At 41.0% G+C, this 15402-nt stretch overlaps 1 protein-coding gene across 8 annotated transcripts; it reads right to left on the reverse strand.

Annotated features, from left to right (window-relative positions):
• Positions 1-469: 469 nt before the first annotated feature.
• On the reverse strand, positions 470-15005 carry LOC124018767 (TOG array regulator of axonemal microtubules protein 1-like). 8 transcript variants are annotated; one of them, XR_006835680.1, is made up of 8 exons: positions 7827-7960; positions 7379-7502; positions 7075-7180; positions 6674-6909; positions 5591-5749; positions 4417-4548; positions 2786-3675; positions 2328-2522 (listed from the first exon to the last, which is right to left on the reverse strand). XR_006835680.1 is itself a non-coding variant. In XM_046334121.1 (7 exons), exons 2-7 carry the CDS (start codon positions 7495-7497, stop codon positions 1036-1038), a joined length of 813 nt encoding a protein of 270 aa, XP_046190077.1. In that variant the 5' UTR covers positions 7498-7502; positions 7827-7960; the 3' UTR covers positions 470-1035. The 8 variants fall into 8 exon arrangements, 7 of the variants coding, with proteins under 7 accessions (XP_046190077.1, XP_046190080.1, XP_046190079.1 ...); XM_046334121.1 differs by lacking the exons at positions 2328-2522; positions 2786-3675 and adding an exon at positions 470-1096; XM_046334123.1 differs by lacking the exon at positions 2786-3675 and having other exon boundaries at positions 2385-2522.
• Positions 15006-15402: the final 397 nt, after the last annotated feature.

The raw sequence follows: 15402 nt of genomic DNA on the forward strand, positions 1-15402 counted from the left end.
TAAGTCGCTCTGGATAAGAGCGTCTGCTAAATGACTTAAATGTAAATGTAAATGAAACAGTGTTTTTACTATGAGGAGAAAACAACCTTTTGTGTCTAAGACACCAAAACCAGTTTGACTTAGGGTAATATATTAACATTCTTCAGGTTAAGATCTGAAGAGTTCAAAAGAGTTAATAAGTTAACACTGTAGGATGCTGTTTTGTATAGCGTATTAGACTTGGAGGGCTATAGTTGTTTTCTCCAAGGCACAGGTATGGAACAAAACATGCAAGGAGGACTAAAATGAACTTCAAAATATCAAGGAAGTGGGATTCAAACATGTGTTAAATCATACAGAAATATGCATGCCAGAGGGACCATTTGAAACAAAATAGTAAAATCATTTCTTTGTGGGAAGCATTACATACATTTTTGTGTGACATACAAATCTGCCGTTTCAATGAAAATACAGTACTACATTCAAAAACCCATCTCGTAAAATTTTATTAGGGTTATTAGTCATAATTTGCAGGAATAGAAAGGTTCATGTTCCCTTAAAGAGTTCAAGTATGCCCCATAACTAACTCCAAACTGCAATAGTGAGTGAAACTCGTCTATAGTTGATGCCTAATAGTCGTGCTGGTTTGCAGCATATGGATTCTCCATAATGTGTCAACATGTGCCACTGCAGAAAACCCACTCAAACGTGCGTCTGTAAAACACGAGTAGCAGCAGTGAAAAGATCAAATTTCAGTACAAATAGGATCAATTGAGCATGTCACACCTGAAGAAAGGTCTCTCACGATGGCCGTCTTCGACACTCTGCCAGCTGACATCCAAGCAGGTGGGTAACACTTAGAGAGCACTCTGACAGGTGCCGTTTGTCATGACATCTTAGCAGAACCTTTCAACTGGCCAGTGTTAAGAAGCTACGGTTTGCATTTGTTTACATCCTGATCCTCTTTTTTCCCTTTCCAAAGGATGTTGCTGTGGTCATCCCGGATGTCACTCAACACGTCACCAAGGACGTGCCACTGGATGTTCCATGCAGAGCTTAGGAAAGGGGCAGTCCAGCGATTATTTTGCAGGCTTTGGAGGGCAGTGTGCTGCTGCGCCTGCCACAAGGAAGAGGAGGAACAATATTAATTATTCATCAGACCTTCAGAAATGGGATTGAACCATAGACCATTAAATTATTTCCATTATAATTGGACTCAATTCTGCTTTTCTTCTGTTTACTACTTAATTTCAGAATTTCTATAAACTTTCACTTTGTAAGTGTGGAGTAGGTTGTGTAAATAAGTGGGAAACATCACAATTTTAATGCTTTGAATAATTGACTTTGTACATTAAAAAAATACATGTATTATTTGACAACAAAACCAGAGGGCGCTCAACCAAAGTTGAGAGTTGAGGTGCAACCAAAAATGTGATAATCATCATAGAAAAGGAAAAAGCGCAACTCTTGCTCACTATAAAAAAATGCATTGTTTGATTCAGGCAAGGTTAAAATATTAATGTTTCGGCCTAGTCTATAATGATATGCAAGTTGTGTTTGCCCAGTAAAAGGGTGACCCAGACTAACCCTGGTTCTTGAGGGTTGAAGACAGTGAAAAATGATCATTAAGTAAATGGGACTTTTCAATTATTGAATAAAAATCTTTAATGAACATGAATTTAAATACAATTGACTTGAGGATCAGAGCAGGCAGGCTGACTGGCTAGCGCTGAAAGCCCTCTGCCTCTAACTCTGTGCGGTTCATCTCAACCAAGAGGTTGTGTGGGTTGTCTTTCTCTCTGTGGGTGTGAATCACTATGACCTCTCCCTCTACCTGCCATTTGGCTGATCAGAAGCCTTCTGCTCTTTCTTGCTCACATCCTCTATCTAACACCTCTTCCACCTCCTCTTTCTGGCTGTGTTCGACTGAGGTCACTCGTTCTCTCTCCCTGGGTGTTGGATAGTTCCTCCTCCTCTGTGTCTTTGTGATGGTGGAGGGAGTTAACCTGTTCCGGCTTCCTCTAAGGGGGTATATCGTAATCTCTTTCGGTGTGTTGAGGGGTTCAGTGGAGGGAGTCTGAAATTCAATCTCTAGCGATGAGTGTGGGGTCTGTCAAATCAAATCAAATGTATTTTTATAGCCCTTTGTACATCAGCTGATATCTCAAAGTGCTGTACAGAAACCCAGCCTAAAACCCCAAACAGCAGGCAATGCAGGTGTAGAAGCACGGTGGCTAGGGAAAAACTCCCTAGAAAGGCCAAAACCTAGGAAGAAACCTAGAGAGGAATCAGGCTATGAGGGGTGGCCAGTCCTCCTCTGGCTGTGCCGGGTGGAGATTATAACAGAACATGGCCAAGATGTTCAAATGTTCATAAATGACCAGCATGGTCAAATAATAATAAACACAATTAGTTGTCGGGGGTGAAGCAAGTCAGCACCTTAGGAGTAAATGTCAGTTGGCTTTTCATAGCCGATCATTAAGAGTATCTCTACCACTCCTGCTGTCTCTAGAGAGTTCAGGAATGGTCCTCGGGCTCAGGTCCTCCGAGAGAAAGAGAGAAAGAGAGAATTAGAGAGAGCATACTCAAATTCACACAGGACACCGGATAAGACAGGAGAAGTACTCCAGATATAACAAACTGACCCTAGCCCCCCGACACAAACTACTGCAGCATAAATACTGGAGGCTGAGACAGGAGGGGTCAGGAGACACTGTGGCCCCATCTGATGATACCCCCGGACAGGGCCAAACAGGAAGGATATAACCCCACACCACTAGAGGGATATCTTCAACCACCAACTTACCATCCTGAGACAAGGCCGAGTATAGCCCACAAAGATCTCCGCCACGGCACAACCCAAAAAGGAAGATCACGTCAGTGACTCAACCTACTCAAGTGACGCACTCCTCCTAAGGACTGCATGGAAGAGCACCAGTAAGAAAATTGATATACAACATCCCCACTAAAAATGTTTAAATGCTCAGGAATTTCTACAAAATATGCACACATTTATATATAACATGGCTCTAAACTATGAAACGAGCTCACGAATTGTAAAACGTCCACGTACTGTAATATACATCCACAATTGTTTTAGTTTTGGATGTTATGATGATATTCCCTGGAGGTCGGGGCCCATAGGGCAGATGCCCTGCGTGCCCATTCGGTAATCTGGCCCTGATCATCAAGTTAAACCACAGGTATTGTTGTTACACATCCTCACACTGTCTTGGAGGATAAAACTGAGACTGTAGCCAGCTTCCATTTTACCAAATTTTATTGTCCAAAGAATGTTCCCATAGTCCAGAAGTATTGGATGAAAATCCACAATGTTGGTGCTATACAGGAGCACTGACCAATCTGTCTCCAAAAGAGGACTGCTGGTTTTGAGGATGGTGTGGAGGTCAGTGGTTGATGATCTGAGCACCCCCTGAGATGGTGAGTATGGTTTCAGTAGACCACTATTGAGCTGGTAGATCAGATAGGAGCTTCGAGGAAAGGTAATTTAGTGCTTTGAATGTGGTTCATATGCAGTTTAAAGATGCATTTACATGGGGGTTGGATGATAGTGTCAAATTTCTTAGAATGAGAGAAAATATTGGAGTTTGGGGACTGGAGGGGATAATAGTCAAGTTGGGAAATGTGCAAATATTTACATACAATATAGTCAAGTTGGGGATGATTCAGATATTCCTGTTGAAAAAAACAGAAAGATATAATCTTACAGTATTGTAACGTTCTGGGTGTAGTGGGTGAGAAGTCAGGCGCAGGAAGCAGAGAGTTCAGGGTAGTGCTAATTTAATGTACAAAACGGCGAACATAAGCCAACCCCACGAAAACACAGGGCGTACAACAAAACAGCGCCCCAAACACGGGGACTTAAACTGTCTAGCTAAACCCACAAAATGGGAAACACGTAACCCACAGAAGTGCACACAAGTTACACAAAACAATCCCGCACAAAGAGCAGGCGGGCCGGCTGGCTAATAAAGCCCAACTAATCAGCAAATACACAACAGGTGTAACCAATAAACAGACAAGGAGGGGGAGGAAAGAATCAGTGGCAGCTAGTAGGCCGGTGATGACGACCGCCGAGCGCCACCCGAACGGGTAGGGGAGCCACCTTCGGTAAGAGTTGTGACAAGTATATTAAATTCATCCCTTTGGGCCAAAACTGGTTGAATAAACTTTTCCACCTCATTTCAACAACAAGAAAATCTATGTGATGACGGTAAATCAACGCTGAAAACTCAATTGGATTTTTTTTACCCAACTTTTAACCAGCATTTTTGGTTGATTTCACATTTTGGTTGAGTTCCCAAATTTAAATCAAAACTAGACATTGATCTGATGTCTGTGCCCAGTGGGATTGGATTTCTGTAATCATATCAGCTCATTTGTTACACTTCTTCTAATCATCCAGAGAGAATGTACCTTTCTTTGAGGTTAACCTTTGAGATGACCTCCCTCAGGGATTCTCTCTCTTTCCTCGGAGCGAATTTGTCCCACATTTTAGGAAAGTCGCCATTGGTGGCCATGTTGCTCAAGATATTGCGACCATGATGCCTGTGGACAAAAGATATGAATATCATCTCAAACGTGCAACATATCAAATCATTTCTGCTGTCTGTGATTAAAAACAGTACTCAATTAATGGCAACCTGAGAAAAAAATAAGACATACATTAGGTAGAATTTGCAAGAGGGTCAGTTTGAGCAATGTACCGCATGACCGGATCTACAAATCATCTCAACAATATAACAACTGGGTTCTAACCTTTCGTTATTATGAAAATCTTAGCGAATCTGCACAACACTTGGCTCAGACCATTGTGATCAAGTAGGGTTGTCTTCATTAGGCACCAAACAGATGGAAGGAAACTGAATCAGGTACTGACTATTTGGACTCATTTACATTTGTAATTTTTACCCCAATTTCGTGGTATCCAATAGGTATTTACAATCTTGTCCCATTGCTGCAACTCCCGTAAGGACTCTGGAGAGGCGAAGGTCGAGAGCCATGCGTCCTCCGAAACACAACCCCAGCCAAGCCGCACTGCTTCTTGACACAATGCCCGCTTAACCTGGAAGCACCAATGTGTCGGAGGAAACACCATACACCTGGCGACCATGTCAGCGTGCATTGCACCCCGCCCACCACAGGAGGTCGCTAGTTGGCGATGGGAGAAGAACATCCCTCCCTGCCAAACTTCCCGGCTAAGCTTTTGGCTTTTTAACTTTCAAACCCACATGGGGGCCTGGACTTGGATTTTCCTATGCCACGTAGCACTTATTTGTGTTTATAATTTTTCCTTTTTGTTTTCAATTACTATTCCCCTCCAAGAGAACCTGTGGTTGTTTTGGAATACCTAAAATCCGCAATTCAATCCATGGCACCTTTTAGCATAGATGCTGTAGACAGACGACAATGTGGCTTTTAAAGTCAATTTCAATTTGTATTCGTGGTAAACGCTGCAGATGTTGACTCAAGACTAAATTACCTTTAAAAGCTGCATTGTCGGCGATCTAGTGCTATAGCGAGCCATGGATTGAATGTCGGCCTTAACTGTTATGTTGAAGCAAGCTACTTTACAGGAGGAACTTCCCACCTGACTTCCTGTGAAGGGTCCACAGCCAGTTTACTGACGGCAATCAAGAAACGGTCAGTGAGGTCTTTCTTCCCCGACAGGAGACGAGCCGTCCCCATGACCTCAGCCAGTCTCTCCAGGTGCTGAGCAGTGCAGCTCCTCACCGCAGCGTTACGGTGGCTAAGGAAGGAAAAACAGAGCACATCAGTTACATGTCATAGAGATACATGAGTTAGGAGATGAATGATAATGGATTGTATTGATGAAGTCTCATTGATGGATGAAAATGTTCGGTAAGACTTTATATTAAGGTCCCTTAATATACCATTTATAAACTGTTTGTAAATCATTTACTTACCATTTATGAATCATTATTCCTACCTTTGTAAATGTCAATATGAAATCTATAAATAGTTATTTACACATTTAAAAACGCCATTTTAAATGATTTGTTCATGATTTATCAGATAATTAATAAGGTGTTTGATCATAGTATGTTCACAATTTGTAAATGATTAATAATGTACTACTAATGTACTATAAACCAGTTATAAAGGAGTTACTGTCAAGGCATTTGTTAATGGTTGATTAATGGTTTGACTCACCATTTATATACATATTTATAAATGTATTTATAAATGTCACAAATGGTGTATTTATTAATGAGTGCATTTATGAATGTGAGTACATGTACTTACGAATACCTCAGTGCCTCACTAATAGCCCCTAATCTAAAGTGTTCACTATATATACTTTAAATGACTTGTTACTCCCCAAAGGCTAGCACACATCAGTAGACAGTACCTCTCCACCAAGGGCTAAAAATAATCTAAATAACGCAATGGTAAAATAAGAAGTACACAACACAAGGAAGTATAAGACATAACAAAAAAATTTGATTCCATTCAAATGTGACGTCTAGCGTTGGGGTGAGTTGCTGCCGGAAGTGTTGTGGAATAACCTAGCATGCTGATGAAAAAGGCAGTTAATTCAAAACTAGCACTATTTCAATATTCTCAATTTTGAGGCTTGGATAATGGGATAATTAGTGGAAGTCCGGATCTACCCCTTAGTGAGTGTTAATTGACCCCTCTCCCTCTTTACCTCAGCCCACCGACCAGCAGGGCATTCATGACACGTGTAGGGGTGCAGCTATGCACCATGTGACCCAGGGCAAAGTTGGCGCCCTGCCGGATGAAGGCGTTGGCCTCGCTGGCTTTGTGCAGCAGCACGCGTGCCGTCCCCTCCACCTCACTGTCCATGGCCCTCTGGAGGTGGACGTACATGTCACCCAGTGTGGCCATGGCAGCACAGGACACTGCAGAGCGCAGGTTCTTCACCTGAATCATAATAACACGCACATGACCAGCTATTAATGTTGAGCAGAACAACCCACGAACATCAGAAACATGACACAATAATTTGACTTGTTCTCCAAATGTTGTTCTCCAAAGAAAGCAAATTTGTGCAGATGAATGAATAGGGCAGTGAATGAATACAGCTACCTCATTTATAATGGCAAGGCAGATATCATGGAGTTTAGGCATCAGTATGTCCATGTGGTTCTGAGCCATCACACGGAGAAAGGTCAAGCCCTCGATCTTCTTCTCCCTGCAATTCAGTGAAAGAAACGTAAGCATTTTCCACAACATTTTCCAAAAACATTATAATGATGTTCATCAATTAGGACTCTGGTCTCTTAATTTCAGAAGTTTCTACGCTCTGTAGCTCAAATCTACTTTTCCAAGGACACTACACTGTGCTTCCTTTAGCCTAGCTCCATTGGTCTTGTCTACAGTGAATGCTCACCAGTCATCAGAGGCAGAGTGGAGCAGCTTGAAGGTCTTAGTCAGGGCCTGCTCTGGGTTGGACAGGGGCTGCAATCTGGCCTGGTTCTTAATTTGACCCTTTGGCTCACTGGCTGCCATCTTGTCTATGGGTTGACAGCAGACATCTATCTCTCTATGAACTGTATGTATTTATTTATTTATGTATTTACTAATTTCCATATCTGTTTGTAGCTTTTAACACTAGTTCATTATTATATAATTTTTAATTTAGCACATATATTTTTGGTGCTCTCCCTGCTCAGAAACAGGGTCCAATTAGCCTTGACAGGCAAATCAAGTGTGGAAAAATATCTTATCCTTGGGCTAAAGCCATGTGTCCCTTCCCTTCCTACTGTCTTTCTATCACTCTACCTAGCTTCATCTCCCTGTCTTATTTACATTCATGTGAATACATGAGAGGGACTGACCTGAGCCGGTGGCAGGCTAAGGAACCTTATAGGCCGAGTCTGTCTGCTCCTGGGCTTGGTAGGAGGGGGAGCAGGCCTGGGTGGGCTGTCAAGCGACTTGACCGGGGTCCCGACATCCAAGTAGTCACGGAGCTCCGCAGGGGTGTTCATATCCACTGAGCTCAGGCTTCCCAGAGAGCTGGTGGCTATTTCCCCCGTGGACATGGCCGAGCCCAAACTTCTCCTGCCCATGGCCTTCACCTCATGTACCACCTTTGGTGTAGACCAGAAAAGAATGCTCCCATCATAGAAATACATATAGAACTAGTATATACATAAACTAATACAGAGGGATCCTGTATTCTAGGATCTATTCTATCATGCTGTTTAAACCGAAACCCCCTGTATTTAGCCTCGTTATTGTTATGTCATTGTGTTACTTTAATTATTATTACTTTTTACTTTAGTTTATTTTGTAAATATTTTCTTAACTCTTCTTGAACTGCACTGTTGGTTTCACGGTAAAGGTCTACACTTGTTGTGTTCGGCACATGTGATTGATTTGATTTTAAGACATGGAACCACTATCTGTTTTGGCAATATATCAGTCCAAGTATAATTCTAAACTGCAAATTTTCACATTTACAATAAATTCAAAGTCCATGCTACCTTCCAGTCCTCCTCCTTCAGGTGAGCCTCGATGTCTCTCACCTCCTCCATCAGGTCAATGGGTCCGTTGTTGTCAGCACAGCCCTGGTCCGACTGGACTTTCAGGGCATTGACTCCCCGCCTGCCTTTCTTCTTCTTGCCCCTCTTGGAAGGAGCTGCAGTGGGAGGGACGGGAACAGGCCACACGCTACTGCTGCTGAATGACTTATTTACCTGGATGGACTCCAGAGAGTGAGATCCGGGTCGAACTTGGGCTCCGTCCACCCCCACCACATTCTTCAGTGGGGCCAGAGCTATGGGCTCAAGCCTTCGTGGCAAAGGCCTCGGTGGAGCTTTCGGCCTCGGAATACACTGAATAGAGGGGACGAAGTGGTGCGCGAAGGTGCTGCCAACACCGATGAGAGCAGTCCGGACATAATTCTCATGGATAGCACTTATCTTTCTTTGCTTTGCTTCCATGGCCTCTCTCTCAGCTCTCTGCATCTGCAGAAGTCTGGCATCACTGATGAAGCCACGATGGCCCTCTGCGATTGGGTAGCTCTCCTGATAGCCCTGGATCACAATGGTACAGTATGAAATGTATAGCAGAAGTGAAGGCAAAATAGTTTCTACAGTGTGTCATGAAAAACTTTTAAGCTAAAGATTTTATGGATGTAGGCCTACTGTATGTCTATGAAACCACAAAATAAACAGTGATATTTTTGGAAAAACGTTTGAAAAACTGATGAGCCTTACAAAACTTGAAAACTTGTTCTGGTCATCCCGTTGGTTTAAAGCCATGTTTTGCTTCCTCAGGTTTTCGATGACGCTCTTCATCTGTGAGTTCTCCTTCTGGAGTTTGTCAAACTCACTTGATTTTCTCCCTCGATAAGCCATTGATGATAAATATTAACACTCTCAAAATAAGAACTTAACCTATCTCTGTGAGAGATCTATCATGAAATGAAATTTTGGTTGTCAGATGGAACCAGCAATGATATCATGGCAAGGCTTCCGTTACATTGTGATGTCATAATGGGGTCTGTTTACAGTGCTGAGCACATCAGCACATGGTGAACATTAATGAAAGCTTTTTGATTCCCATATATATAAACTCAGCAAAAAAAAAAAACGTTTTTAGGACCCTGTCTTTCAAAGATAATTTGTAAAAATCCAAGCAACTTCACAGATCTTCATTGTAAAGGGTTTAAACATTGTTTCCCATGTTTCCCACGCACAATCCCTACATCAGTGCTCAGACTTTCCGCAATAAGCTGAGAGGCTGAACTGAGGGCTTGTAGGCCTGTTGAAGGCAGGTCCTCATTAGACATCACCGGCAACAGCGTCGCCTATGGGCACAAACCCACCGTCGCTGGACCAGAAAGGACTGCCAAAAAGTGCTCTTCGCTGACGAGTCGTGGTTTCGTCTCACCAGGGGTGATGGTCAGATTTACGTTTATCGTTGAAGGAATGAGCATTACGCCGAGGCCTGTACTCTGGAGCGATATCGATTTGGAAGTGGAGGGTCCGTCATGGTCTGACGCAGTGTGTCACAGCTTCATCGGACTAAGCTTGTTGTCATTGCAGGCAGTCTCAACGCTGTGTATTACAGGGAAGACATCCTCCTCCCTCATGTGGTACACTTCCTGCAGGCTCATCCTGACATGACCCTCCAGCATGACAATGCCACCAGCCATACTGCTCGTTCTGTGCATGATTTCCTGCAAGACAGGAATATCGGTGTTCTGCCATGGTCAGCGAAGAGCCCAGATCTCAATCCCATTGAGCACATCTGGGACCTGTTGGATCGGAGGGTGAGAGCGAGGGCCATTCCCCCCAGAAATGTCTGGGAACTTGCAGGTACCTAGTTGGAAGAGTGGGGTAACACGGTACAGCAAGAACTGGCAAATCTGGTGCAGTCCATGAGGAGACGCACTGCAGTACTTAATGCAGTTGATGGCCACAACAGATACTGACTGTTACTTTTGATTTTGACCATTGATTTTGATTATTCCATTTCTGTTAGTCAAATTTCTGTGGAACTGGTTCAGTTTATGTCTCAGAAAATAAACGCAATTGACAGTGAGAGGACATTTCTTTTTTTGCTGAGTTATATATATATAGACACTGTATACAGTTGAAGTCAGAAGTTTACATACACCTTAGCCAAATACATTTAAACTCAAGTTTTTAACAATTCCTGAAATTTAATCCTAGTAAAAATCCCCTGTTTTAGGTCAGTTAGGATCACCACTTTATTTTAAGAATGTGAAATGTCAGAATAATAGAGAGATTTATTTATTTCAGCTTGTATTTCTTTCATCACATTCCCAGTGGGTCAGAAGTTTACATACACTCAATTAGTATTTGGTAGCATTGCCTTTAAATTGTTTAACTTGGGTCAAACGTTACGGGTAGCCTTCCAAACGCTTCCCACAATAAGTTGTGTGAATTTTGGCCCATTCCTCCTGACAGAGCTGGTGTAACTGAGACAGGTTTGTAGGCCTTCTTGCTCGCACATGCTTTCTCAGTTCTGCCCACACATTTTCTATAGGATTGAGGTCAGGGCTTTGTGATGGCCACTCCAATACCTTGCCTTTGTTGTCCAAACTTTTTATGGCTGCAGGGGCCGTATTGAGTAGCTTGGATGAAAAGGTGCCCATTGTAAACGGCCAGCTCCTCAGTCTCAGTTCCTAATATATGCATAGTATTATTAGTATTGGATAGAAAACACTCTAAAGTTTCCAAAACTGTCCAAATATTGTCTGTGAGTATAACAGAACTGATATTGCAGGCAAAACTCTGAGGAAAATCAAAACAGGAAGTGGCTTCTATTTTGAAAACTCCATATTCCATAGGCGCCCTTTGCTCAATTTAAAGGGATATCAACCAGATTCCCTTTCCTATCGCTTCCTCATGGTGTCAACAGTCTTCAGACATAGTTTCAGGCTTTTATTTTGAAAAATGAGCCAGAAAGATAACATCGCCTCAAGTGGTCACATGAGTTTTGCTTGCGCAACAGAGTTTGGACAGCTATTGCTTTTCCCTCGCCTACTGTGAAAGACATTTGCGGTTGATATATTATCGATTATATATTTTAAAAACAACCTGGGGATTGATTATAAAAAACGTTTGACATGTTTCTGTGGACATTATGGAAACTATTTGGAATTTGTCTGCGTTGTCGTGACCGCTCTTTCCTGTGGATTTCTGAACATAATGCGCCAAACAAACGGAGGTATTTTGGATATAAAAATAATGTTATGGAACAAAAAGAACATTTGTTGTGTAACTAGGAGTCTGGTGAGTGAAAACATCCGAAGATCAAAGGTAAACGATTAATTTAATTGCTTTTCTGATTTTCGTGACCGAGCTACTTGATGCTAAGTGTACTTAATATTTTATCGAGCGATCGATAAACTTACACAAACACTTGGATTGTTTTAACTGTAAAGCATAATTTCAAAATCTGACATGACCTGTGGAATAACAAAAGGCTAAACTGTGTTTTCCTATATTGCACTTGTGATTTCATGAATATAAATATTTTTTAGTCATGTTTATTGAATGTAGCGCTATGCTATTCAGCGGTTGTTGATGACACTGATCCCGTTAACGGGATTGCAGCCATAATGTCACGTTCTGACCATCGTTCGTATGTGTTTTCCTTGTTTTTGTGTTGGTCAGGACGTGAGCTGGGTGGGCATTCTATGTTGTGTGTCTGGTTTGTCTATTTCTATGTTTGGCCTGATATGGTTTTCAATCAGAGGCAGGTCAGGTTAGTCATTGTCTCCGATTGGGAACCATATTAAGGTAGCCTGTTTTGTGTTGGGTTTTGTGGGTGATTGTTCCTGTCTCTGTGTTTTCACCAGATAGGACTGGTTAGGTTTTCACTTTTCTTGTTTTGTTTAGTCTGTTCATGTATAGTGTCTTTATAAATTAAACATGAATAACCACCACGCTGATTTTTGGTCCGCCTCTCTTTCACCAGAAGAAAACCCTTACACATAACAAGTTAATACCTTCTCTTAACATGTATGGCCCCAAAACATAATCAAGCAGCTGACCAATTACGCAGGACTTTAGTTCGAAGTTAACTGAGATGAATCAACTGGAACATGTCAAGACCTGACCCTCAGAGCCTACCTTCTATTGACCCTGTTGACTCATCAGTAGGAAAGATTTGTTTCTCTTTTGGTCCATTCAACAACAGAGCGATACGATCCTTGTTTCAGCAGGATGTTGTATCTATACCTTATGTCATGCCTTATTGGAATGGATTTATTGATAATATCTGTTGGAAAAAAGTTTGGATGTTGCCACAAACATACCTACTTGTTAACAAAATTAAGGAAGTTTCCTTTAAAATTATTCATAAATATTATCCTGCCAACCACTATATGAAGAAGTTTAAGGAAAACATCAACTCAAATTGCTCCTTTTGTAATGACCACCCAGAAACAGTTGTGCATCTTTTTTGGCATTGTATGCATGTAAGAAAACTGTGGCAAGACATCAGTAGGTTTATAATTGAACACATTTATGAAGATTTTACACTATTGTGGAGAGATGTACTGTTTGGATTCTTTACATGCAATAGAAATAAGCGGAATCATTTTTATGTAATTAATTTCATTATTCTTTTGGCCAAATTTCATATACACAAATGTAAATTTACAAACAGAAATCCACATTTTCATATCCTACAAAAAGAAATTGAACTGTATTTTAAGACAGTTAAATGCTCTACTAACAAAAAAAGCTGTTAGAATTGTAAGTATATGCATGTCCCTTAAGGTCCTTGTGTAATTGTAATGTGATATTTTACCCCCTAGCTCGATTGTCCATTGTTTGTAATCTATGTATGCTTGTGTTCCCTCATGTGCTTTATGTATTGATTTGTTGTTAAAAAAAAATAAATAAATAAAAAATATATTTAAAAAAAAAAAAAAAAAAAAAGAGATTAATCAACTGGATTAATCAACTTTCTTTATTTCTGAAGTGAAACTATCCTCCGCATTGGAGTATCTCTACAAGTTCAAGTTTAACAAGTATTTCAGTTGTTTTACCGTCCCATGAAGAAGTGCGGCAGGCATGTAAGGATCCTACAGCCATGAGGAAACAGCCCATAGGAATGAACCTGGGTCGGTGCAGCTTCGCCCCAAAATGGCTGACCACAGCCAGGAACAGCAGGTTACCTGCAAGAAACCACAACACTGCAGTAGTCAGGAATAGCAAATTATAAACACTGTTATTTTTTAAAACTAAAAATGGCATATCAGTTTGGATACTAGTCTGCAACAACATAGCATCAAATAAAACAATGTTAGGGGTTTGACAGAGTCATGGACAAACGCCAGTCAACCAATTAATAGGAACAACTATAAAACTGGACAGTATTGAGAGCAGACTCTGATTGAACCACAAAAAAAATGGATCATAGTCTGTATCTGGTTTTTACTACATGAATTCTCAAGCAACTCAATGTTATTGTTGAAACCCATCTCAAAGCTGCCGTCTATGAGTCCGATGAGAGAGCTGGACAGGTCAAAGTGTCTCTCTGAGTGATGGCACTCTTCATGTAGGTCCCTGCCAGAGCTTTGGTGAAGGAGGCGAACTACAGGGCCACGATGAACTGCTGACAAACACAAGAGAGAGAACATTAGTGTGTGTTTGTCCGTGTGTATGTGCATGCGTGGATGCGTGTGCAGACAGAGTACATGTGTAGCTGAGGTGGCCTGCAATAGTAAAAAGAACAGACACATGTTTACGTCTGCAAAGTTCTGCCTCTTTCTTTATTTTGAAGAATATTTTTTTTCTCTTGTTCAATTGTCTATTTTCTTGTTAGTACTTTGAAAATATTCACATCAAACAAGTGAATTACACAACATAAATGCACTTTACCTAAAGCAGAATTCAAAAATGTTCCACAAATAACCCTGTCTTAGTGTACGGTTTCACATGAAAACCACAATGTATTTCACATTCATACAATAGAAACACCTATATATGAAACCATAAATAACTGAATGTTTCTCTATATACCGCTACCTCTATAGAAAAGTGACAACAATACATTCAGCTTTAAGATAGTGGCACCTCCAGAAAATCGTCTCTCTCTCACTGTATGCACTAAAAGTCCACCAGACTGAGCGTGCTCGGCCACTTTACCAGCTAGTGAGCACAATTTTACACAAAACAACCAATAACATGTAAAACCAACTCAGAAATCCCAAACAAATGGATTCTTGAGAAAAAATCTCCTAGACAAAATCCAGTACAAGTCAGCTACTCAGTAAACATAGTCTTTGTGACTTGTAAATGTTTTTTTTACCTCAACTAGCATCAAGCTAACATACTCAATGTAAATCACGTTCTTCTCACTCAGTTCGACACAAAGCCAAAACAAAACCTTTCCTAACGTGATAATATCTGGACAAAGTTGTTAAATAGCATGGTATTACATATTGTGTATATATTTGAACGTTTAAAGTTCTGTTACATACCTGTAATAGTAAAAGAACAGACACATTTACCTCGGTAAAGTTCTGGTCCTTATTCTGCAGAATGGTGAGCGCTTGGCCAAAACTTGCTGTTTCTCCTGCTACAACAGTGCAACAGCGCCATCTATTGGCCTGATGGCTGGTACTGTATATATTGTGGTAATGCAAATATGGTACAATCCAAGGGTGCAAAGCTTTTGGAGACTTACCCAGAAAGACTCACAGCTTTAATCGCTGCCAAAGGTGATTCTAACATGTATTGTGAATACTTATGTAAATGAGATATTTCTGTATTTAATTTTCAATACATTTGAAGAAAAAAAACATTTAAAACATGTTTTCACTTTGTCATTATGTCTGTAGCTGGGTGAGATGATAAAAAAACTATAATTTAATCCATTTGGAATTCAGGCTGTAGGAAAACAAAATGAGGAATACGTTAAGGG

The sequence above is a fragment of the Oncorhynchus gorbuscha genome, unplaced genomic scaffold, assembly GCF_021184085.1.
Source record: "Oncorhynchus gorbuscha isolate QuinsamMale2020 ecotype Even-year unplaced genomic scaffold, OgorEven_v1.0 Un_scaffold_579, whole genome shotgun sequence".
NCBI classification, from domain to species: Eukaryota; Metazoa; Chordata; class Actinopteri; order Salmoniformes; family Salmonidae; genus Oncorhynchus; species Oncorhynchus gorbuscha.